Below are 27,764 nucleotides of genomic sequence, written 5' to 3' on the forward strand. Positions count from 1 at the left end.
CCACCCCTGTCCGCTTCACTCCCACATGGGCTGGCGGGCTACCTTGCTCAGCCCCACCCAGCCCTTGGCACCGAGGCAGGGGGTGGGGGAAAAACTACCACCCCTCGCATGGTGCGGGGAGGGGTGTGGGGAAGGGTACCCCCGCCCCGCACCATGTGGGTAGCAGCCTTACCAAAAACCTCAATATTCCATTTCCTCAAAGCACCTTCCAAAGCCTTCAACTTTTTACTAATACGAAACATTGGGCAACTATCTACATGCGCACTCCACACCTCCTTAACCAAAGGTAAAAACCCCTCATGTGTTACCCACATTTGTAGAAATCGGAAAGGCCTTGCAACCATGCTTTGCTCACGCATTAACGAAACCAACATAAGCGAATGATCCGAAGATGATCTCGACAGATACTCAACTCAAATATCACCCAATAAATGAAAGAATTTCGTATTCACCAAAACTTTATCCAATCTCGCCCAAATACGTCTCCAAACCTATCATTGCACCAAGACAATTGGTTCCCTACATAAGGCAAATCAATCAAACCACATTGTTGAATCCAAGGGTTAAATTTAGCTTTTCCATGGGGTGCCTGCATAATACCATCAACTTTTTTTACCATTAGAATGAATAATATTAAAATCACCCCAATGAACCATGGACAACTACTCGGGTCTTGTGCACACAAAATATCCCAAAGCTCTACTCACTTACTCCGAAAGCAACTCGCATAGACAAACGTAACAAGAACTCTCAAGCTACCATGAATAAACTAGCCATTCACTGCCTGGTCCGACATAGAAATCAAATCAAACTCAAAATCATCCTCCCAAAAAATCCATATTTTTCGTCAAACTTAAGCATTATTAAAAAAATTTGGCAACTTCATACATCTTGCCCATCAAGAACATTTATTTGCTCCAAGAAAAGGTTCTAAGAGAGCCGCCACTGACTACCGACTTTTATTTAAAATACGCCGAAGTCTACTCTTCGACGAAAGAATACCCCTAATGTTCCACGTCAATATGTTCATCATTAATTAAAGAAATTTTTTTGAGCGAGTACGTCTCTCCAAAACAACAATAGATTTTTGCTTCCTTACCCCCTGGAATTCTTCAATGGCATATGCATATCCAGGTCAGAATCAAAACATTTACTGCCAATTCATTCAATTCCTCCTCATGTTCCCCATCCGAAATAGCTCTACAATGCCCAAACAAACCCTCTTCCTCACTCCCTTCCTTCCCTATAAATCCCCTATCTGCAAAGCCTCCCATTTCAAACTCCAAAGCCTCATCAATAAGCTTCAAAGAGCTCCTAGGAGACGAGCAATAAATCCCCCCAAGAAACTCCTCCTCATCACGCTTTATTACCGTTAATTCCAACCAGCTATCACGCTTAGATGGAGATTTTCCATCACTACAAAATCCCCCCCCCCCCCCCCCCCCCCCCCCCCCCCCCCCCCCCCCCCCCCCCCCCCCCCCCCCCCCAACCGAAACTTCATTTGCAAGATCAACTCCCAATTGCATAGCCTAACTCTCAGCCTGAACATTCACACCAACAAAACAATCAAATTGATTTTTAGAGTGAACCTGGCCATTATCGGAAATAAATAAAACCTCTTGTGCTACTATTTCCACCTATGCCTTGTGCATATTAATACCATCAATAATTTCCTTCCTACGCAAGACGTTCGAAGCCACAATCTCTTCTCCTTGCTCAACAATTGGCTTGTCTTGTTCATGAGAACCCACCACTTTCCAGACCTGTTCTGGCCTCTTTGTTTTCCCCATGGCTTGCTTCTCAGGCTCCCCTCTTTTTTGACTCTTTTCTTGCCGTTTACATTGATTTTCATAGTGGTCTTGAGTCCGACAATGGAAACAAAAAGCTGGAATTGAGTTAAAAACTACCTCTTGATAATGACTATTTTCCAACCCCGGAGTTCCCAGACAAAAAGAATGGCATAAAGGCTTTGAAACATCTATCTCAACGCAAATACGCGCTGCTTCTAGACAAGTTACACAAGTCGTCACATTGTTCCTCTTCAAAAGCTGACCAAAACCTCCACCAATACTTCTCAAAATCGATTCATGAAAAAAATTAGGGGGCAAACTCGACAACGTAATCCATATAGGAACCCAAGGTGAGTTTTCATCCTCAATAAATTTTGGCGTCCAGTGAGAAATTCTATATGGTACCCCTGCAACATCGAATTCCCTCAAGCCATCACACTAATGAAACCATCCTCATTCGAAATCTGAACAAAAACATTCCTCAAATTTTACAACTAGCCAACCACCAGAACAGATCGCAACCCCCATCGATTTTTAATAAATCCACAAACATGATCAAATGACGGCCTTCTACATAAAAATTTGAGAATCACAAAAAACCTGAAAGGTTTCGCCAATTGCTTAATCGCATTCTTCGAAAACAGGAAAAACATATTCCCATCATTAAATCTTGGATCCCAAAAAGGGATATCAACTTCCGGAAGCATTTGTGGTCTCGCGACCACAACATCTTCAAATGCAGTCCCAGACGACAAACCAAAAGGATCCATCTTTGCTTTCGTATTCTGCAAGTCAAGCCCATCAAAACAGTCTACAGCACCACCCTGCGCTACAATCCCCGATGAAGGGCCGGCAGCTAACGCAATACACGAAACGCTACTCGCCTCTCCAAACTAGAGAGAAAATAAGATCTTGCCACGTCAGCAATGTTTGATCTTCCAGAGAACAAAAAAAAGGATGTAATGTGTTTACGTAAATAAATCCAGACTAGAAACTTGCATAATTAAATAAGATATTATTTCTCCCAGAAAAGAGTGAATAAAATAAACCATGTATAAAACATAATCATAATTTTCCCAAACCATCTAAAAGACAATTCTAAAATAAAATCAACTTGAGTCCATCATTGTGCTCTTTCTAACTTTTAAGGGTCCATTTGAGCATAGAAAATAGGTTGCATTGTTTTATGGGTCCAACTTGTCCAATAAATACTAATTAGGTTTCACCCTAATTATTGAGTCTAATGACACTATCAATCCACCATAATAAATCTTGGGCATGTGGTTATCTAATAAATTGAAATTGGACTTTCTAATATAGCCCATCAAACATAATTCAGTCCCAAAAAAGTTATCCTTACAAAATCTCTAATATTATTGGATCGGATTGTTACAAAAATGCTAAGCAAGCATAGCTGCCTACTACAAATGTTGCCCTTTTTATATATTAGTTCCTATATAACATAATTTTTTTTGCATGAAGTAGCTATGAAACCAAGCTCTTTCTTATTGGAAAGATTGGAATTTGGGCATGATGCGCTAATTAGTAATATAACTTGACCAGGTTGGCACGTCCTCTGCTTAGGATGCCATGCATAAACCAACAATGTACTCTGAAGTCGCAACTTTGAACTGGTCCTACACTTGTTACTCAGGACTCCCTTCTCAAAACCATCACCTGCTCGTATATTATCCTTTCCTTTCAATTGATCTACAACACCACGTCCCTTTAAAACACCTTGCTTTCAAAGGTGTGGAAAATCGACTTTCCAAGGAGGCAATTCTTTCATGGAAGCATCGTCGTTGCTGATATATAAGATCGAAGCTCTATAATGCAAGACTCGATTACTTGCCGATGAGTGTGACATTCAAGGACTTCCTCTATTTTAGACCCCATGCACGAGAATCTATAGAATGGTCCATTACAATGGAGAACTGAGCCTCTGCTCGTGGAAACTAATGAGTCATTTTTTGTTCTTTAATTTATTTTAAAGATGGGCTTTGGTGTAGAAGAATGAACCCTTTTTAGGACTAAAGGTTTTTATTTTTAAAATTAAATTTAAATAATAAAACTTATGATAATAATGTAATGACATGATTCAACCCAAGCAAAGCCTTTTGTTTCGAAAACGGATGTCGAACCTATATGGAATAATTATGCTATTGAGTATTGAAATTTACTAAATTAATTACTATTTAGAAAACCGAAATTTGAATAATAGATTATCTAAATTAAATTGAAGAAAATAGCATTAAAATTAAGATTTTAAAGATAATAAGAATAGATCTAGAGTGTTTGATTTCACCTAACAAATCCCACACAATTTATTCTTCCTTGTTATAGAATTTCAATTATCTCAAATTGATGATAAAAATCTCATAACTATTCAATATTTTCTCTCGAACAATACCAAAAATATTTTCAATTAATAACTTCATATCTGTATGTGAATTTAACTAATTGGAGACTTATTAAATTCTTTGAATTTTTCTTGAAAATCACACTAATTGTGGGAAAGTATATCCACTTTCGTTCAACTAATGATGCTTAATACTATAGCTCTAATCACAAATCACCTATTGGTCTCATTGCGATTCAATAGATCAAACAATAATTAGCTAGAAAATTACAAGCCTTAAGAACAAGGAATAAAAACTCAATCATGAAAATATTGAAAATAAAATAACATAGAATATAAATTGTGTGTTCAATGCTAGACTACATTAAAACTGTAGAAAATAAAATTAGTTCGTAATGAAATTGAAAAGAAAAACAATAAAACTAGTGTTTTTCGTTGGAGTTGGTTGATGCAGCATGCGGCTCTCGCCTCTACCTTCCAGATCTGCCTCCTTAAAAGAAACTTAAAGAATAAACTCTGGAATATGTTTACATTAAAACTTAGACTCTCCTCTTTCTATTCATCCCACAAGACGGGATTAAATATATGTCAAAATTCAAATCCGAAAATAAGATAAATGCGGCTATAATCTAGCCTAAAGATCTGAAAAATAGTTTTTAAAGATAAATGTTAACATAAAAGAAGATTATCTCAAGAATAACGAAATTATCTAAAATGGAAGATTCAGTGATATGCAGCTTGAATTACGGAACTCGGGAGGATTTGGTTGCCAACAGATTGATTGCGGAACTCGGAAGGGTCCCACCGGGTAGATGTCGTGTGCATTGAATATAACTAGTTTCCTCGCCCAATGACCAAGATGTAACGTTCCTGATCGAGATGAAAGACTCCTCTCACCAACGAGCAGTAAAGCTGCTCGCCTTTACTAGTTGTTTTCCACAATATCGTTTAGGTTGGTCTTTTAAGTTTATCGGTTAGACTAGTCGTCCAAATCTAACAATTTAGAGCCTTGCACCAAGTCTTCTCACCTAAATCTCCTCGGCTCTCTTCAGATCTCGTCGGTCTGGATCTGTAGCCTTTTCTTTTGTACCAAAATGCTCTCATTTCGCACTAAATCTTCTCATTCTTTCAAATCCAAGAAAATAAAGAAAAATATATAGACATAAAATAAAATCAATAGAATTTAAGGAAAATTAACACTTTTCATAAATAAAAGAGTAATGAAAATCACATAAAAATCACACTTATCCCTTAGAAATATTAGCCTTCTTGCTTTAATCCATAGACAATAAAATTTACTTTCTTTGCACCAAAACAAGAAGACAAAGAATTAGATACAAAACCAAAACCAGATTTATCTTGAGAATGCATTTGATTTTGTAGCAATATATATTAAGTGTATTACTAGAGAATCTGTTCAAATAATTTTCAGGTTCAATTAACTTCTTCTAAAGTGATTTATCTTTTCCAACGAACATAGCAATATCATATTTTAAAATGTCACAAGTAGCATATAAATCATCCAACTAGTGTATTTTTTTTTTTTAATACTCACATTACTCTAGCTTAAGATTTGCAATATTGATATATATATTTTTTTAAGGCACTCTTCATAGAGACTTTCATATGTTAGCTTCAATTCAGATTCATTCTCAGACGCATATCCATGTTCAAACATTCTCTTACAACAAGAATGACAATTAACTCCAATAGACGAAGCAAAGGTCATGGATTAACATTTTTCCTCAGATGATAAAGACACAGTAGAGTCAGTTGACTCAAATTCAGTGTTACTCATGGATGAATTCATTGCTTCCCTTTGGTTCTCTTGTAATTAGGGCACTCAATGTGAATTTGCCCAAAACCATGACACTCATGACATTGTATATCCTAGGGTACCTTGTGCTTGGAGACCCTAGTGTATTTCTCAAAGCTCTTTTCTCTACAATAAGAACTAGAGTTTCCTTTGACATTATTAAAAACTTTATTACACTTTCTTGATTGTTACCCTTCCTAGGTGTGAAGACTTTCGATCACCAAGTTTGTAGCATATTAAGCTAGGCCCTCATCATAGATTTCAGTATTATCCTCAAATGATTCAACAGACTCTTCTTTAATAGTTTCAAGAGCAATTAACTTAATTTTCGTTGGTAGGGACAATGTGTATTCATAGACTTGTAGGTAACCTATCAACTCTTCAATCCTATATTATCTAATTCTTTACTCTCCTCTCTTGTACAAATTTCAGGACATGATTTCTTACCATCTTATGTTCAATGATTTTCTCACTTAGATTAAAATTTGAATGTACTATATCATTGATTCTATCATAAAAAGCCATAAAAAATCTTATCATCTAGCATTTTTACTTCCTCAAACCCTAGGGTTAACATCTGAATTTTAGAATTTTTTGCTAATCAATTTCCTTCATGAGTGACCTTTAATATGCCCAATGCATCTTTGAAAATTTCACAAATTGATATTCTCTTAAATTCTTTAGAAGAAATAGTCATAAAGATTGCATTTAAACATTTACTACCTCAATTATACTCATTGAACTTAAGACCAACTATTGATATCCTTAGGAACTTCTACACCCTCAACAATTGAGATAGGTCTTTTCCATCATTTTTCTACGATCATCCACATCCATTCATTTATTTACTAGAGAAAAGCTCTCATTCAAGTTTTTCAATAGGCATAATTGTTGCCATCAAAGTAAAGGGCTGATGAGGGATTGTGATCTTTCTATTTTAACCACCTGATGCAAGATCATACTCAGGAGCAAAATCCTAGCAAAGTGAACCTCGTATTGATACTAACTAAAATATCAGTGGTTCAAATCTCAAAATCATTGAATATGTGTTTTCAAAATTTATTGGACTATTTAAATTAAATCAATCAATCAAATCATTAGAAATAACAAACATATATCAATTTTGATAATGTGAAAACGTATTTGAAAAATGTCTTCAAAATGTAAAAATCACTCAGAGGGTAAATCATCACCTAAAATCTACCATAGAAACTAAGTTCGTTACAACCAATTTAAAAATACTTACAATAATACCCTGGAAGTAACTAAATCTGGCTTGTAATACCACTAATATCCCACTCGATCTTTGCACCCTTGTAGCTTTGGACTGTTAGTTTTTCTATAGTTTTACAACGAGCACCAACTCAATCTCTACATCTAGCTAATTGCGAAAATCCTTTCGGCTAATGAACACGTCCACACCAATGGACTCAGCAAGACTCAAATATGAGTACAATATGATGGAGGTTTGTTTATCAAGATACAATCGATCTCCAATGCTTAATGGACCTCCTTATGGTTTTCCCTTAAGAAAAAAATGTATACGCAACTCTAGCCTCTCTACACACCGTAGAAATCATGCATATTATCATATATATATACTTAGGGTTTGTATCGGTCACTTAGAGAGTCCAAAACCTAGTAAAAAAAAAAAAATTAGTTTTTGGAACCTTTTCTTGAGCAAAGGTTGAGTCAATTGTCGAGCGAACTTTCTGTCTTGCTTTTGATCATGACCTTGTGAAACTACTTTCACCCAATAAATGGTGGCATCGAAAGATCTTTGTGAAACATGCATTTGTAGATAATTGATTTATCTTTCCAACGCAACCATTGGAGGAGGACTCTTTTAAATATTGTTTGGATAGTGAGTTGAGATGAGATGAGATGAGTTGAGATCAATAAAAGTTGAAAGTTGAATAAAATCTTGTCAGAATATTATTTTTTAATGTTATTATTGTTTTGAGATTTTAAAAAGTTAAATTATTTATTATATTTTGTGTGAAAATTTGAAAAAATTATAAGATGAGATGAAACACTTTTTATATCCAAATTGAGTCTTACTCTCACACGGGCTCAAGTACGTACTATGAAAGACAATGAGCACAACGCGTTTGAGCAAAATACTCAAAAACTTAAAATGACTAGAAAACATAGATTATATTATTTATATTATATCTTAACATTATATTATATTTATACTTATATTATATCTTAACATTATTTTTCTTCAATTTATTTAAAAAAACAACAATGTATAGAAATAAAAGATGGGTAGTGATAGGGTTACTACAATATTACTACCCATTTACTACTTATAGTTCATTTCAAGTTTTTTATTTTTTTTATCATTTTCTTTTAAGTATTTTTTTAACATTCTTAACTATTAAGAAAAAATTAAAAAAATATATAATTTTACTAATAGTCACTTCCTTAACCATTAAGTAAAAAAAAAAAAATCAAATATAAAATAAATTGCAGAAAAGTAGTAACCCTATTATTTTTCGAAATAGATACATAAAGTCTTCTTTCTTTTAATAATATTTTATTCGAAATCATTTGAAGGTAGGGACCCCGTTTCATCCTTGCTGCGTTATTAAAAAGATACCAAAGGAGTAATAATTCTTAGAAAATATTGTTTATCATCTTTATAATCACCATTTCATCATCAATCAACTAGGTAAAAAATAATAAATAATACTGAATAAATTAATATCATATAAGTACTAGATAATAAAAAAATAATAATTCTAAGGATGATGAATAATAGTTATCAGATTAGTTGATCAAGCACAACAACGTAAATGCCCACACATGCTAGTTGGATAAAAATATGAAAAAAAAAAAAAAAACTAGCTGGACGAGAAAGAAAGAAATACGTCCATGGTCAAGCTGGCCGCGAGTTCATGAAAACTTGAATCCCTCATACTACCACGGCGCGGTATAGTCCCTCAAAAACAATAATATTACCAGTAATTAGGGCCAAGATATATATAGCAAGAATCACCCCTGGCCTGCATCCATCACATCATGATCTTCTAGAGTTGGGAGAGTGGGTCCTGATCTCGTTTCTAGTCTACAATGAAGCTGCATGAGGTACTACTTGCTCAGACGTTTAAACAGTTTCAGCAAATACTGATTTAGAACCATGAGATTGTGATGTTGGATTGAAATGTCCAACATGCATCATGTCTTTCAGAGCCCGATCATGAATAACCTGGATTTTATTCACCCCAAGACACAGGGTACGTAAATGCTAACATGCGTCCAATTTTAGTCTGCTAGATGCCTGCGCGTAGCTCTGCGGCCATTTCCTTATCTTCCACAAACAATCATCAGCAACAATGAAATCACACTTGACACATAAGAAGAAAAATGGATGCACATGATGATCTCCAGAATAGTCATGACTACAAGCGAGACATTTAGGATATTGAACCACGTCCCTCTCAACAAAAGTGAGAGGATGCTCGTGGAAGTCGAATGTGTAAGTGCTCCCGACCTTGATGCGGGGGTACTTCCCCATAATACATTTAGTATGAGCAGCAAAAAAGATATCTTCACAATAGTAGAACCAATGCTTCAGATTTCGCTTTTCTTCACAAATATCACAATAATACTCACCAGAGTCATCCTCAATGCTGTAAGAGAGTATGAAAGGTTTCTCATACGGCCCATATTTTATGGTAAGCGGTAGGGTAGCGCAGCAGAAGCCTATCTTAAATCCACAATCACCACAATAAATGGTCGCAGGGACACGTTCGCCACATGAATTACAGCTGTCCCTATATCTGACATAAGGGCTTCTGTCAGTAACAAAGAGTGGGTACTCATGACCCTCATGGGTAACTTTTTTTGGTATCAAACTGCAAGGGACATCGAGTTTGAAGTGGCAGCTATCACAACTGTATACGAAGCCATTACACCGACGATCACAAGCAGCGCACCAGAAGACTCCATCATATTCATGAAATTTGTTTGGGAGGAGGGTGAGCGGATGGTCATGAAGCGGGTGTAATTTTTTTCGGGGTAAATCAGCACAAGATTTGTGAAGACAGAACTTGCATTGTAAACAACAATAATACGGAGAGGAGAGATACTGCGTACACCCGTTACATTTTTCATTGTTCTCTGGCTCATCAACTGCAAGCTTTAAGTTATGTTCATGACAGATATGTTTGATCTCTGTGACGATTTCAGCTTTTCCGTTTTCCGGGGTGATCTTGTTGACAATTTGAGCTAATTTGTCACCAGATTCATCAGGCCCAAGAAGGTCAAGGGGCAAAATAGGCTGCTCATCTATGAATTCGGGGTCAAATGCTTCATTCTTGTTGTAAAAGTTTGTAGCACAAAGAGGATGTGCAACAAAATCACAACTCGAGCAATAATAACAATTGTATTTTGTGTTCACTTTTTTATAACAGAGATGACAAATTTGCTGATCCTCGGATTGGTCGAGCTGAGGAGAGTTTTTGAGGTTCAGACTCAGAGGGTGGTTGTGACGTCTTATTGTGAGAGTCAAGGGAAAGAGAGCACATTGCGTGTGAACCATGAATGAGCAGGTGACACAAAAGTAGGACATGCAGTTTCTTTCTTCCCCACAAGCATCGCAAGTGAAAGACAATGATCTTCGAAGGAGGTTCAGAGGATGGTCATGACTTTCAGTTTTTATGGTGAGCGGTAGCAAAGCGCAACCTTGATGAAGGTTAAAGTTGCAGCGAGAACAATTATATCTGTAGCACTCCCGGTATTCATCACAGCCGCCATCGCATTTTCTGCTATGGTCTTCAAATGAACTACTGATCTCAAGAGTATGTTCCGGGTGCAACGGATGCTGTATCTTGCTGGGTGGTTAGACACATGATTTATGCACGACGTAGTAGCTGCACTGCTCGCAACTGTAATTAGGACCCCTTACTCGTTGAAAGCACACGTAACAGTAACGTATTTTACCATCCATTTTTGTCACTTGATTTAAGACCAACGGATGATAGTGGAAAGGGAATTTTATAGACTGCATGTCTCGCTCTCTCAGTTGTCTCCACAACTAATTTCTCTACAAGACATCAACTTTTTAGTTAGTCATCAAACAACTACGCATGACGAAAGTGGATGTCCTTTTTTTTTTTCTTTTCTGGCGTTTTGGAATTTGTATGAGATGAGTACTACAACTTTTTAGTTAGTCATCAAATATTTGTCTCCTAAACTAACTTACCTGAACAATGAACTCGGAATCGAATGGATGTCCTTGGAACAAATTTTAAATGCTTCCAAAAAATGAGGTCGATCAGATTGTTGCTAGTTCTTAATTATCTCAAAGAACGCAGCGTCCAACCATTAAATCCCTACATCAAAAGACGACAATCATATTAAACTAATAATCTTGCATATGCTTTGCATACAAAGCTTAAATAATAGTTAAACAGGACACAACATCTCACAGAATTTGAGTTAGCATACAAAATATATATAAGAAAGAGACAGAAAAGAAAGGGGAAAGAAATCATACGCAAATCATATCAGAAACCATCAATACTCCCATGCAGCAACATAAATGATCTGACTTTGACTTCAGAAGTTAAAATAAAGCTTCTTATTTCAGACCCAATTTCGTTTCTGATGAAGGGAAGATCGGCTCAAAACTCACATATTATTGCTGCTTTATGGAAGGAAAGACTGATGCCGGATCCCTGCTCAACACATCTTTCTATCATGCCTATGTAGCCACTCTGTCAAAACACTTCAAGGCGACGAAAGAAAAAGAAAAAGTGGTTGCCGTGGTGCTTCTCGAGATGGATTCCTCCCTGCCGTATCTCTGCTTTGCCTTTGGCATTGCGTGTAACTTTTTCCAATGATATTGTTTTCGTTAATTCCTTTTTCCAATGATATGAGACAAACCCAATACTACGGGACCAAAGAAAGAGAAACAGAGGTGTCCTTGCGTGTAACTTGTCGAGAAAAACAAAAAGACAAAGAAAAAGGAAAAAACAAAATGGTGCCTCATTGAACTGATTCCTTGCGTGTACATTTTCTAAATGAGTAAAAATGGAGGTGACGTGCTGCCCATCCAAGGAACCAAAGAGTTGCTTTCCCTTTTAAGGAACCAATTATTAAATGTGCCTCCAGAAGTAAACACTTGTGATCTTGGTCGAGTTGAAGAATAATCAAGGGATGAATCTTACTTTTATGCCATTTATTTGTTTGTTCTTAGGCCACCTCTATGGTGGAGTACAGCCTTGGTCTAGTACCAAGGCCAAAGCAGTAGTGTTTAAAACTGAAAAGACATGGAAGTTTCGGAAAGTAGAGCCTAATGAGATTATCTTGATCAATGCTTTAGTTGCCTTCCCTCGTATTATAGATATAGATATCAAGGGTGGTGGCTCAATGATTTTTAACTTACTACTCATAAATGATTTGTCATATATGTACTATGTTCCAATTAAGTTTGAATCTGACTTATATGGATATTTACCTTAAACTAATGCTATTGGCCGCTTAAAAATTCATTGAATTTTTAGTTGGACTCGGTTCTAAACTACACCTTAAACCCGACCTGAGGGAGTGCCTGTGACTTCGCACCGTATAGGTCCCTAGTCTTTTCCGATTCTCAGCAGCTAAGGTACTACTATGGGCATGCCTAATAAGGAAGCTCTTACTAGCCTAAAAAACAAAGAAAGAAAGAAAGGGATAGTTTCTGCAAAATAGGTTCAACCATGCATGGCTGCCAACTCAGATATGAACCCTTTGAATTTGATTTGAAATTTGACGTGTAATATATATGTGTGTGTATGAATGCAAATTATGGCCTCTTGAGCTATGCAAGGAAACCGTTCAATAAAATGCCTTAAAAATAGAACAAATTGGATTGTTAGGAATTTCATGATGTGGTGATCATAATTGGAGGGACTTGCGTAGCCCTTGGTAAGGAGCGGGCGCATTGAGGCCTAGCCCAACGAGTGGTGAGAATTAAGTCGTTAAGTCTTAAGGACCCATATGACTGCAACTTGTAACCACCAAATGAGTTGGAATGGACAACTGACCCAGGAAGTTGGGATGAATCCAACATTCCTGGGATGAGTATCAATTCAAAAGAACATGAAGAAAAGATCCAATGGGATGATCATCATTAATATAAAATGATTATTTCCAACACACGCCAAAATTCCATTTTGGCCCAAAAACATAGTCTGTCATTTTTCCAGAAAATGATTCACACAAAACAAACCAATTATCGGACACTGTAGGTGGGAATCGCAGGCGGGACTCTACCACCGTCCCTACCGCGTGCACCGTAGGGGAGAATCACAGGCGGGACACAACCACCATCCCTACCGCGTGCACCGTAGGCGGGAATCGCAGGCGGGACTCTACCACCATCCCTACAGTTCCTTTCCACACAATGAATATTTATCACACACAATGAATACTTATTAGAGCACTGTAGGTGGGAATCACAGGCGGGACTATACCACCATCCCTACTGCGTGCACCGTAGGCGGGAATCACAGGCGGGACACAACCACCATCCCTGCTTACCACAATCCCTATCGTGTGCACCGTAGGCGGGAATCACAGGCGGGACTCTACCACCGTCCCTGCTTACTACCATCCCTACAGTCTCTTTCTTTTTTCTCAAACCAGTCAATCTAGTCATTTCAAACACACTCAAATCATTTCACATGAAAATCCAATTTTCAGATAAACACATGAACATGTATGCAATCATGCGAAAACCCAGTTTTCAGTTACAAACATGAACATGCGTGCAAATGCAGTGAACAAAACACGACACCAATATCCAACAACCAACAATGTCAACACAATCCAATCACAAACCAAACATACAATCAACTCCGTCCACAATCCATCCGACCCCCGAACTCCTCGGATTCAGTCCGGCATAACCAACCAGTTCATAGTAATATGTGTTAGGGCAAAAATATATTTAAATCATGAAAGTTCTTTGGAAAAATACTTACAGCGCTATAATATGATTTTCGAAGGATCGCGGAGGTGCAAGAAGTGGCGGCTCAGCAACGAAACAATGTAAAATACACTGTGACCGTGGGTCTCAAAAACTCACTTTTCAACGGGGACAAACCAAGACCCGAAATTGATAGGGTAGGGCCTAAAGAGGTCGGTGAAGCCAATGGTAGTGGTGGTTTGCCGTGGGTGGCGGCGCAAATGGTGGTTTTAAGGCCAAAAAGTCTGAAACAGAGATGAGCTTGGTTGTGCTTCACCGGTGACGGATCGGAGCCGGGGTTGGGTCCATTGGGTTGCCAAGAGGTCGGGGATGAAGTGGTGAAGAGATGGTGGCCGGTGGTGGTGCGACGGCGGCGCACGAAGGAAGAGAAGGCCCCGGCTGGGTGTTGCGCGTGGAGGCTGTCGGCGGCTAGATAGGGGCTGGGATTTGGGAGGTGAGGTCGCCGGTCGATGGGGAGGTGGACGGAAGGGGCGGTGTCAGTCACCGGCGGCTTACGACGGCGGGCTGGGTGGAGAAGAAATCGGACGGGAGAGAGAGAGAGAGTGCGTCGCGCAGGAGGGGGGGAAACTGGGGAAGAAAAAGAAGAAAAAAGAAGGAAAGAAAAGAAAAAGGGAAAAAGAAAAAATGAAGGGAAAGAAATGAGATCCAATCCTCACATCTTGGGTCACAGAAAATGATCCGACGAAAATGATTTTAAAACAACAAATCAATTAAAATAATTTAAACGTAATGATACAATGAAAATAAAATAATTAAATCTCACAATCAATTAATTTAAAAGAAGAACAATTAAATGTACAACAGTAAATAAATATTAAGAAAACATAACAATTTAATTTTCATAATTTAAAGATCATAAAATAAACCATTTAAAGTATCCGATAATTTTAAAACAAGAGAATAAATTTTTGAATTATTAAAAATAATCCTTCAGTGGAAATACACTAAAATACGGGATGTTACATCCTCCCCCCTTAAAATAAAATTTCGTTCTAGAAATTTGTAGAGCCAAACATCACGCTAAAGCAGGATATAAGACACAACCAGAACACGCTTAAGAAAAATCACACGACCTCCAACACCCAACGGGTATGGGTACGGCTTGCATAACTTTTCCCAAAACCCAAGAATAAACCACACAAGGCATCCATTACGAAAGATCAGATTAGACCCATACCTGCCATAACTCCAGTGTCCTGAGTCTCTGGAACCTCGTCGTCAGCACTACCAGGAGTCATCGCGTACATCCGAGCCTGACCTAATTGCCTCTGATTACCTCTACCACCGCGATGACCACCCTGATTCCTTTGAGTCCGATTAGGACACTCACGAGAAAAGTGTCCCGAGCTCGACCCCCAATACGTACACCGGAGGCTGCCTGCAATCGAGACCCGATCCTTTGCACAAACTTCTGTGGCGACCCGGAGTTGCTCCCTTCACCATCAACATTCAGTCGCTTCTTACCCCGAGGAGAGCCTACCACAGCACCTCGCTCTCGCTCTCGCCAGCAATACAGGCTACCTCAACCAACCTCTGAAAGTTCTGGATTTGCAGACATGCAACTTGTCTACGGATCTGAGAGCGCAACCCATCCTGAAAACGTTAGGCCTGCAACTCTTCGGTGGCTATCAGATGAGACGCAAATCGCCCAAGCTCCATAAATTTTCTGGCAATTGCTCGACAGTCATATCCCCTTGGACCAAGTTATTGAATTCCCGAGCCTTTTGCCGTCTCACAAAAATAGGGAAGAAGCGATCGTCGAACTCTTTCTTGAAGCGCTGCCAAGACACAGCCGCCAAAGATCCCAACTCCAACTCTAGGAGTTCCCGCTTAGTCTTCCACCAATTAGCTGCTTCACCTTGCAACAGGTAACTCCCATACAACACCTTCTGGGCCTCTGTACAACCACAGACTTCGAATGTCCTCTCGAGGTCTTCAATCCACCTCCCAGCTCGAAGTGGATCTTCTTCGCCCGTGAAGGCAGGAGTCCTATGTGCCAAGAAACGCTCATAGGTGCAACCGACTTGCACCACCCTATTCTGCTCTCCTTGTTGTGGACGAAAATTCTGCTGAAGAAACTCCGTCATCCTATTCAACGCCCTCGCCATGGCATAATTTCCATCACCCCTTGATAATTCATCCACGGGCTCATTAGCTTGCCTTCTTGGTCGTACCATTTTCCTGCCATAGCGTAACCCTTAACCCCACTATCAGCTTAAAATAAACTAAAATATAATTATAGTAAAATAAATTAAAATACAACAATATCACATAAAATAAAATAAATAAAACCAACAAAATAAAATATCATTAGACAAAAGGAATAAAACAAATGAAATAGTACGCAAGAAAATAATTGAAACAAGTAAAATTGCCTGCCATAAAATAAAATAACTAAATAAACTAAAATAACATAAAATAAAATAAATAAACAAACAAATAACGTACAATAAAATAAATAAAACAATTAAAATAATATACTCCCAACAAAATAATTTCAAATCACAATTTTAAAATTTTCTAGTACTGCACCAATGGGACATGTGGTTTTACCCAAAGCTGAACTGCTCTGATACCACCTGTGACGCCCACGACCTCCATGTAAGGAGACACGGGAATCGTGACGTCGGAATGATGACAACACGAGTCACGCATCCCAACGAAATGTGCTCAAGTGTGTGCAACATGCAAGAGTGCACAATAAAATCGCAGCGGATAATATAAATAAGTCATCTAAGCACCAGAAATTTAAATATAAATATTCCAAAACAAATTACCTTTAAAGAGTTATACAGTCATCCCAAATATATTACAAAGACAAAACATAAATTGATAAAAAACGAAACTAGATAAACATGAGCAATCCCAGATCACTCCACCAACGGAGCCAAGCTAAGGCTCGTCATCCTCATCTGCATCAAAATCTGCGATACCATAAAATGGTACCACAGGTAAGTATAAACCAAACAACTCTTAGGATAAAAACATATTAATGCAACCAATATACATTCATATGACAAAATCCACTTAGCCATAAAATACCAGTTTTTCCCAAAAATAATTATTTCTAACACAAGCCAAAATCTCATTTTGGCCCAAAAACAAAGTCTGTCATTTTCCCAGAAAATGATTCACACAAAACAAACCAATTATCGGAGACTGTAGGCGGGAATCGCAGGCGGGACTCTACCACCGTCCCTGCTTACCACCATCCCTACCGCGTGCACCGTATGGGGAATCACAAGCGGGACACAACCATCATCCCTACTTACCACCATCCCTACCGCGAGCACCGTAGGGGGGAATCGCAGGCAGGACTCTACCACCATCCCTGCTTACCACCATCCCTACAGTTCCTTTCCACACAATGAATATTTATCGCACATAATGAATACTTATCAGAGCACTGTAGGCGGGAATCGCAGGCGGGACTATACCACCATCCCTACTTACCTCCATTCTTATCGCGTGCACCGTAGGCGAGAATCACATGCGGGACACAACCACCATCCCTATCGCGTTCACCGTAGGCGGGAATCACAGGCGGGACTCTACCACCGTCCCTGCCACCATCCCTACAGTCTCTTTCTTTTTTCTCAAACCAGTCAATCCAGTCGTTTCAAACACACTCAAATCATTTCACATGAAAATCCAATTTTCAGATAAACACATGAACATGTATGCAATCATGCGAAAATCCAGTTTTCAGTTACAAACATGAACATGCGTGCAAATGCAGTGAACAAAACACGACACCAATATCCAACAACCAACAATGTCAACACAATCCAATCACAAACCAAACATATAATCAACTCCGTCCGCAATCCATCCGACCCCCGAACTCCTCGGACTCAGTCCGTCATAACCAACCAGTTCACAGTAATATGTGTTAGTGCAAAAATACATTTAAATCACGAAAGTTCTTTGAAAAAATACTTACAGCGCTATAATATGATTTTCGAAGGATCGCAGAGGTGCAAGAAGTGGCGGCTCAGCAACGAAACAATGTAAAATACACTGTGGCCGTGGGTCTCAAAAACTCACTTTTCAACGGGGACAAACCAAGACCCGAAATTGATAGGGTAGGGCCTAAAGAGGTCGGTGAAGCCAATGGTGGTGGTGGTTTACCGTGGGTGGCGGCGTAAATGGTGGTTTTAAGGCCAAAAAGTCTGAAACGAGGATGAGCTTGGTTGTGCTTCACCGGTGACGGATCGGAGCCGGGGTTGGGTCCATTGGATTGCCAAGAGGTCGGAGATGAAGTGGTGAAGAGATGGTGGCAGGAGGTGGCGCGCGAAGGAAGAGAAGGCCACGGCTGGGTGTTGCGCGTGGAGGCTGTCGGCGGCGAGATAGGGGCTGGGATTTGGGAGGTGAGGTCGCCGACCGATGGGGAGGTGGACGAAAGGGGCGGTGTTGGTCACCGGCGGCTCACGGCGGCGGGCTGGGTGTAGAAGAAATCGGACGGGAGAGAGAGAGAGAGTGCGTCGCGCGGGAGGGGGGGAAATTGGGGAAGAAAATGAAAAAAAAGAAGGTAAGAAAAGAAAAAGGGAAAAAGAAAAAATGAAGGGAAAGAAATGAGGTCCAATCCTCACATCTTGGGTCACAGAAAATGATCTGACGAAAATGATTTTAAAACAGCAAATCAATTAAAATAATTTAAACGTAATGATACAATGAAAATAAAATAATTAAATCTCACAATCAATTAATTTAAAAGAATAACAATTAAATGTACAACAGTAAATAAATATTAAGAAAACATAACAATTTAATTTTCACAATTTAAAGATCATAAAATAAATCATTTAAAATATCCGATAATTTTAAAACAAGAGAATAAATTTTTGAATTATTAAAAATAATCCTTCAGTGAAAATACACTAAAATACGGGGTGTTACACTAATGGCTATCACCTCCATCCACCACATTAAGATGAAGTTCCCAACTGCGAGTGGGATAAGGGAAGTGTGAGGAGAACCGGCCTTGGCCTGGAATTTTACATGCAAGAGTTGAAGATGGGGGGGGGGGGGGGGGGGAGGATGGGTCAGATGTCCAAACCGTTGAGGGGCCGACTCAAAAAATAACTTTGCCCCCACCCTTAGTACTTGTCGACTTGGGCGTGGAGGCACGTGATGAACATAATTTGCAACAGGCAGAAGCGAACGAGCCATTGGAGTTAGTGACGCTGTACTTGGAGTGCCCAAACACGATTACATGGGTTGTTGATCAAGCATATAGATGTGTTTGCATGGAGTCATGAGGACATGCTTGGGATTGATAATGCAGTCATTGAGCATAAACTATGTGTCGACCCCAAATTTTGAAAGGTCCACTAGAAGAGAAGGTCATCTAGTTTGGAGAAATACACGGCCATAGCTGAAGAAGTAGATCAGCTCCTTACCACAAGGTTTATCAGAGAAGCCCACTACCTTGAGTGGTTGTCCAATGTCGTCTTTGTCAAAAAAGCAAACGGCAAGTGGAGAATGTGTGTAGACTTCATCCACTTGAACAAGGCATGCCCGAAAGACTATTTCCCACTGCCTCAAATTGACATCATTATCGACACCACGACAGGACATCGCATGCTGAGCTTCATGGATGTATTCAAGGTATAACCAATTCCACATGAACTCGACGACGAAGAGAAGAAGTCATTTGTCATGGACAGGGGGCTTTACTGTCACCAGGTTTTGCCTTTTGGCTTAAAGAATGTCGAAGCAACTTTCCAAAGACTGATAAATCGAATGTTTAAGAAACAGATTGGGCAGACCATGGACGTGTACGTTGATGACCTATTAGTTAAAAGCAAGGAGCTTGCTCAACATCTGGCAGACCTAAGGGAGTCCTTCGCAGTACTCCACCAGTAGCAGATAAAGTTGAACCCAACGAAGTGTGCATTCGAAGTAGACTCAGGAAAGTTTATAGGTTTCATCGTGTCAGATAGAGGTATTGAAGCTAACACTGAGAAGATTGATGTTATAGTAAACTTGAAACCATTGTAGAGCATAAACGAGACCCAACGATTGGAGTGCAGGATAACGGCCTTAAAATAGATTTGTGTCCAGGTCTACGGATAAATGTCTCCCTTTCTTCAGGGTACTATGTAAGGTACACCCATGGAACAAGGAGTGAGACTGCGGATGTACTTCTAGGCTCACCCAATTAGGTTGCTCACAGAGCATCCCCTTAGGAAGATACTGCAGAAACCTCAGGACTCAGGCAGCCTGGTCAATTGGTTGATAAAACTCAGTGAATTCGACATCGACTACTTGCCAAGGAAGGCGATGAAGCGGCAAGCTTTGGCAGATTTCATGGCCGAGTTCAATGGTTTCCCTCAAGATCCAGCAACCGTGGCAGATCTTCATTGATGGCTCTTCTTGTGATGCCCTCAACCCCCACGTGTAATTTGGTGGAAGTCGTGACACCGGGATGATGGCCACATGGATCATACGCACCATCACCATGTGATAGTGTGTGCAAGCATGCAATATGTGTGCAACATAAATAACGCAGCGGAAAAATAAAAGGTAGTCAAAGCTAAGTACCAGAAAATTATAAACCCGAAACAAAGTACTCCAAGAGGTTAACACAATCATCCAGCTGGGAAAATAAATAAAACGGTAACAAGTCTCGCGACAAATACAAATAAAAGGAATCTCTATACAAATCACTCCTCCAGCTCAAACTCCTCCTTGCATCAAAGTCGGTCCATAAAACGGAACTGTAGGTAGGAATACTACAGTGAGATTTTGCAATCTTAGTAAGTAATCAACATGCAACAACCAATAATTTAAAATATGTATTTATACAACCAACAAAGTGAGACAACCATACAAACAAAAGACCACAATATCATTTTTTCCACCCTTCCCCAAAATAACACATTTAAACCAAACACTCAAACCAAAAATCCATTTGGCCCAAAACACAACCATTTTATTACGCATGCACCATGGTCTCCCCTATGGACCATGCGCACACCCTAGCTCCCTTCGTTACACTACGGGTAACGTCTGTGCCTGTGATTTCGTAACGAGAAATGCCTAACTCTACGCTCAGCGCGTATGTGACCCACATAGAATATCTGCAAGTGCATAGAATCGTAACAAGTAGTAAAATGTTTTTAAAGAAAACAGATGTCGAACCCACAGAGAATAATTATGCTATTGAGTATTGAAATTTACTAAATTAATTATTATTTGGAAAACCGAAATTTGAAGAATAGATTATCTAAATTAAACTGAAGAAAATAGCATTAAAATTAAGATTTTAAAGATAATAAGAATAGATCTAGAGCGTTTTAATTCACCTAGCATATTCTACACAATTTATTGTTCCTTGTTCTAGAATTCTAGTTATCCCAAGTTGATGATAAATATCCTTTAACTATTCAAGATTTTATCTTGAACAGTACCAAAAAATATTTACAACTAATAACTCCATATCTTTATGTGAATTTATTAATTGGAGACTCATTAAGTTCTTTAAATTTTTCTTGAAAATCACACAAATCAAGGTAAAGTATCTCTACTTGCACTCAACTAATGGTGCTTAATTCTAGAGTTTTAATCACAAATCACCTCTCGGTCTCATTGCGATTCAATAGATCAAACAATAATTAGGTAGAAAATTGCAAGCATTAAGAACAAGGAATAAACACTCAATCATGGAAATATTGAAAATACGATAATTTAGAATATAAATTGTGTGTTCAATGCTAGACTACATCAAAGTTCTAAAAAATAGAATTAGTTTATAATGAAATTGAATGCAAGAAGAATAAAACTAGTATTCTTTGTTGGAGTTGGTTGATGAAGCATGCGGCTCTTGCCTCTTCCCTCCAGATCTGCCTCCTCGAAAGAAACTTAAAAAATAATCTCTGGAATATTTTTTGACTCTAAAACTCAGACTCTCCTCCTCTCTATTCATCCTACAAGACGGAATTAAATATATGTCAAAACTAAAATCCGGAAACAAAATAAATGCAACTACAATCTAGCCTAAAGATTTGAAAAATAGTTTCTAAAGATAAATGTTAACATAAAAGAAATTATCCCAAGAATAACAGAATTATCTAAAATAGAAGATTCATTAATAAGCGGCTTGATTTGCGGAGTTCGAGAGGATTTGATAGTCAGCAAATTGATTGCGGAGCTTCGAAGGGTCTCACTGGGTAGATGCCATGTGCGCTGCATATAACTGGTTTCCTCACCCAATGACCAAAATGTAAGGTTCTTGATTGAGATGAAAGACTCCTGTCGCCAACCTACCGAGCGGTAAAACTGCTCGCCTTTACTAATTGTTGGCCACGATGTCGTTTAGGTTGATCTTTTAAGTTGTTGTTTAGATTGGTTGCCCAGTCTAACCGCTTGGAGCCTTTTGCCCAGTCTTCTTGCCCAAGAGGTAAAACATCTCTCTCATCGCCTAACTCTCCTTGCCAATTCTGGTCAGCATTGGATCTCTTCGCCTAAATCTCCTCGGCTCTCTTTAGATTTCGTCGCCTCTCGTCGATTTGGATCTGTATTCTCTTCTTTTGTACCAAAATGCTCTCATTTCATACTAAATCTTCTCATTCCTTCAAATCCAAGAAAAAAAAATGTATAGAAATAAAATAAAATCAATAGAATTGAAGATAAACTGGCACTTTTCATAAATAAAAGAGTAATAAAAATCACACTTATCAAATACCCCCAAACTTAAGCTTCACTTGCCCTCGAGCAAAAAAGAAAAAAAAAGACAATTAAAACAAGTATTGGTTTGATTAATAAAATTTATTGCCTCAAAGATTGTCTAAAGTCTATAATTCAAAAGAATAATTCACGATAAATCAAGTTCCAAAAGTTGATTCAAAACTCAATTTCACCGTATAATCCATCCCACATTCATGCATAGCCATCATTCTCACTTCATCATTAGCTCCCCAGATAGTCGGCACGAGAGCGTTACTTTCTTGTCCGAGCCCGTTGTAGCCCGATGACAACCCAGGGGATGTCACTTAGCTTATTACGTTCTCGAGTGACCAGAGGAACTCCACCGAGATAATGCACCATCTCGGCTTGGGGTCGTGATACGCACACACCCACATGATATCCCAGTACACAAAAACCCAGTTTTAAATTCACATAATATGGCATAACACAACAAAGTTAAATAATCAGAACAAATTGTAATTACGGTAAAGATGAGGATGCATGACTGTAACACCCCGTTCCCATAGGATAGAGATGTTATTAACATTCATAACATACAGCCAAGTAAAGAGATTCATATCCTGAATTACCTCGTTTATTGAACAACATCAAAAACTGAAATGAACATATTTGTTTCAAAACTGAACGTAAAGTGGAAAGACATAAACCCATCCTACGAATGACATAAAAGGATTATAGTTCTTGTGCAAAAATCACTTATTTCTTCCTAAGTCTTTATACTAGATCTACTCCTGGCCATCCAGCTCTGCGTCATCATAAACACCATCTGTAAAATTAGACATGAAAGAGAACAGGAAGACAAACAAAAATGAGTCGAATGCTCAGTAAATAGCATATCATACTGTAAAATATAATCTGGCCTAGCATGAGTTTAATTTTTTGATGACTCTTAACAACATACATGTAGCATCACAGATTCCCAATCATACTCGTAATATAACTTTCTGAAAAACTTAACATATATACATATATTGTCACATATTCACATAGCATATATATATTCATCATTAACATGAGCGGAAGCATACATAATCATGGCATACATGTAACGTGAATGCATAATAACTTGTTTATCTTGTCATAACATGGAGTGAAACACACTTGGGTCCGTGTTTCATTTAGCTGATATAACATGGAGTGAAACATGCTTGGGTCCGTGTTTCACTTAACTGAATAACATGGAGTGAAACACGCTTGAGTCCGTGTCTCACTTAACTGAGTAACATGGAGTGAAATACGCTTGAGTCCGTGTCTCACTTAATTGAATAACATGGAGTGAAACACGCTTGAGTTCGTGTCTTACTTAATTGAATAACATGGAGTGAAGCACGCTTGAGTCCGTATTTCACTTAACTGAATAACATGGAGTGAAACACGATTGAGTTCATGTTTCATTTTACTTCTGGTTAACCACGCTTGAGTTCATGGCACCGTAACATTTCTTATATTTCTTAATGCATGAGAATTTATTAGGCTTCATGAACATTTCTAACGTGGCATATTCTTGTACATGGCATAGCATAGCATGGCATATTCTTGTACATGATATAGCATGGCATAGCATAACATGGCATTTTCTTATACATGGCATGGCATAACATAACATGACATGACATAACATGCACTGAACATTTATGACATTCCATGGCATAATATGATCAAAGTACTACATTAACATGGCATACATGATCTAAGTACTATATGAACATGGCATACATAATCTATGTACTACATGGACATGACTTACATAATCTGACTATTCCATTACATGGCATACTTGACTTGAGTTACTAAATGAACATCTCATGGCTTTCATATGATTTTAGTAACATTCAATCTATCAAACAACAAATTCATTTATTCAAGCATAATGTCATATTTCATGAAAGATCGTGAAACTAACCTTGATTTGTCTCTTAGCGTAGCGTAGATAAATATCATAAGCACATCATATTTTCATACAGAACGAATAATATTCACAGTACGCATGCGTTTATATGATCATATTATTTACCTCTTAGCGCTGCTTCCTGATTTCCAACTTGTAGCGCGTTACCTATATAAGGTACTCGATGTTACTAATTTTCTAGATAGACGTGTCATGGTTCTTTACGTGATTAAATACGTTTTATCTTGTAAAATATATAAATTAAAACAAAAATCTAATTAACTCCTAAGTATTGTCTACGTAATATAAGGGATTTTGGCCTACTAACACAAGGTGTTGAAAGGAATAAGGATCGGGCCTAGTACAGGACAAAGCCCATCTGATAGTTCAGCCTTTACAAGAATAAAATTACCAGGCTGAATGGGCCTCAGAGCCCAAGGCCCACTTTAACATCAAAGGCAAAAACACAAGTCTGAGAGGAGTTTGTGAGAGGGAAGATGTTGAGCGATAACATGGAACTCACCGAGGGAAGAAGGCTAAGGTGACGGCGGCTCTTGGGTGGCTGGAAGTGACTGACGACGCGACTGGGTCCTCTAGGCAGTTGTGCGATGCAAGAGAGAGAGTTTAGAGAGTTTAGAGAGAGAACTATCAAACCAAAAACAATAGGGAGAGAAAATGGTGGGTGCGACGGGGCCAGGTTCGCCGACAGTTTCTGGCACCTTGGTTGGTGTTCCGACGTCCTAAAGTGGTTGGCGGTGGCTGGGCAAAAAATAAGGCTTTTGCGAAAGTGTTCTTCCTCCAGGTATTTCAGTGTGTTTAAAAACAAAGGATTTTTGTGGGGTTTATAGACAAGGGGAAGGTGAGCGGCATGAGTCTTCAGTTGATGTGCTAGGGTTTGAAGTTGGCTACACTTCGAAAATTATTCCTACAAGGATACGGATTCTAAGAGGATTTTGAAGAGTCGAGTTGTGGTTTCAAACTAGAAAACTAATCTAATATGGAAACTAATGGATAACTATACAAAGGCTTTGATAGGGAAGGAAGTCACTAATTTATCGTTAGCATATTTCCTAAGATGATAATAAAAGTAAAATAAATAAAAATAAAATAAAATAAAATAATAATAAAAGAAATAATACTAGTTTTAAGCCCTAAATTTGAACCCGTATATTACAATGACAGACAGTATATTGGATGACATGGGATAACACACATCAGACAATATACAACATCACAACAATCACAATATACATAGTTTCAGAAACCAAGCTACACGCGTAATCCCATTCTCCATCCGGCCCATGTCCCAATTCCCACAACCACACACAGTTATCGATCCCAACACGTTGCCGGGCCCAAGGCCCTTCTCAACACAACCAGACTGCAACAAAGTTAGTGATAAATTCACATCTTAAACTCAAGGGTCACGCTGTAGAGTTATTTACAGCATAGACAGGCAATTTCTGGACGATCAAGTGCGTCGTCCAAAGGGTCCAGCAAGTGTGCGTGCGCATTTTGTGGCAGCATGTTGGCAGCAGTGGTGCGCTGTAACAGAGGCAAGTTTGGATAGATTAGTGAGGACTCACGGCTGGGGAAAAGCTTAAGGGTGATGAGACTAGCAGAAAGGGTGGAGAGGACTCACAAGGCAGAAGAGGGTGGCTGACGAGAAATTTTGTGGTGGATTGGGGGTGGATGATGGCATCACTGAACACTAACAGAGAGAGATCTAGGCTTAAACGAGGTCATTTCAGGGTTCTACAAATGACTGAGGTGCAAATGACTGAGGTGGGCAGCGAGCAGAGAAGAAAGAAACTAGGGTTCTGCTCAACTAACACAAAACGACGTCATTTTTGGGGGTGGGAGAAATTTGTTTCTTTTTAGCCCCTAAACGGTGTCGTTTAGATGGGAGGTTAAGTCCCATTCCAGCCCATGGGCTGGGCTCTAAATCCTACCCATTTTGGACCAAAAGATCATAACACAACAACAAAACCAACTCACTTAAACCACTACACAAAAGGCCCAAACTCAAAAGAATAATAGAAATAAATTACAAGGAAATAAAAAAATAATAATAAAAAAAATAAAATCACATAAAACTTGGGATGTCACTCCTCCTGTCACCCTGGAGGGGAAATAGGGGCCCATATAGTGAACAGAACGGGGTGAGAATATTATTACTTGATAAAACTGACATTCAAGACCACTAACAATGAAGCTGAATATGAAACATTAATAGAGAGAATCTCGATGGCAGAGGCCTTGGTGTTACCGAGGTTGAGGTAAAGATGAATTCCCCAGTGGTCGTCAACCAAGTAATGGGAGCAAATGTTGTAAGAGGCTACAGGTTGAAGAAGTATCTGAATTAGGTCTGGGAGAGTCGCTACTAGTACCCATACTTTAATATAGTGAAGATACCTAGAGAAGATAATTTTGTAGCTAACAGGCTAGCAAGGGCGGCGTCAGGAATGGACGAGCCCATCCTACCATGGGAAGTGGAGAATAGAGTGTCTGAGGTTCCAATGATAGGGGAAGAAGTGAAGGAATTGAAGCTTGAGGAGACTGATTGGGCTAGAGAGATAGAGAAATACTTGGACATAGGCGAGGTCCTAGTTGACAAAGAGGAGGCGAAAAGGGTTAGGAGAAGGGCGATGTAGTTCACTAAGGTGGATGGGGTCTTGTACAAATAGGGCTTTGCCACCCCATTACTAAGGTACATCTCCCCAAAGAAGCTCGATACATCCTAGCAGAGATACACGAAGGAGTGTGGGGGAATCATTCCGGAGGAAAGGCCTTGGCCAAGAAGGCCATAATAGTAGGATATTACTGGCCTAATGCCCTCAGAGAGGCTAAGGAGTTCGTGAAAAAGTGCGCTAAGTGCCAAATGTTCGCTCTTGTGCCATATTGCCCCTAGAGGAGCTGACATCCATTACCGCCCCGCGACCATTTGCCCAATGGGGAGTTGACTTAGTGGGGCCCTTCCCTCCCAAGAAGGAAGGAGTGAGGTTCATGGTCATCATTGTAGACTACTTCATGAAGTGGGGGGGAGGCAGAGCATTATCAGTTGACGTCTTGTCGAAAGTTCATGGAGGGACTCGTGTAGCCCTTGGTAAGGAGTGTGCCTAATATTGAGGTCGAACCCATTGAGTGGTAAGGATCAAGTTGTTGAAGTCTTAAGGACCCAAACGACTCCATCTCATAACCACCAAATGAGGTTGAAT

The 27,764-nt window shown here is 39.0% G+C and overlaps 1 protein-coding gene and 1 long non-coding RNA gene across 2 annotated transcripts; both read right to left on the reverse strand.

Moving 5' to 3' along the window:
* Positions 1-3,192: 3,192 nt before the first annotated feature.
* Positions 3,193-11,311, reverse strand: LOC121263525. Its single transcript, XM_041166460.1, has 4 exons — positions 11,178-11,311; positions 9,226-11,018; positions 8,933-9,152; positions 3,193-3,204 (listed from the first exon to the last, which is right to left on the reverse strand). Exons 2-3 carry the CDS (start codon positions 10,542-10,544, stop codon positions 9,149-9,151), a joined length of 1,323 nt encoding a protein of 440 aa, XP_041022394.1. The 5' UTR covers positions 10,545-11,018; positions 11,178-11,311; the 3' UTR covers positions 3,193-3,204; positions 8,933-9,148.
* An 11,616-nt stretch (positions 11,312-22,927) lies between these two features.
* On the reverse strand, positions 22,928-25,966 carry LOC121263480. The gene is made up of 3 exons (XR_005940269.1): positions 25,731-25,966; positions 23,379-23,383; positions 22,928-23,142 (listed from the first exon to the last, which is right to left on the reverse strand). It is a non-coding gene; the product is annotated as an uncharacterized LOC121263480 (long non-coding RNA).
* Between the last annotated feature and the right edge of the window lie 1,798 nt (positions 25,967-27,764).

The sequence above is a fragment of the Juglans microcarpa x Juglans regia genome, chromosome 4S (genome assembly GCF_004785595.1).
Source record: "Juglans microcarpa x Juglans regia isolate MS1-56 chromosome 4S, Jm3101_v1.0, whole genome shotgun sequence".
Classification (NCBI taxonomy): domain Eukaryota; kingdom Viridiplantae; phylum Streptophyta; class Magnoliopsida; order Fagales; family Juglandaceae; genus Juglans; species Juglans microcarpa x Juglans regia.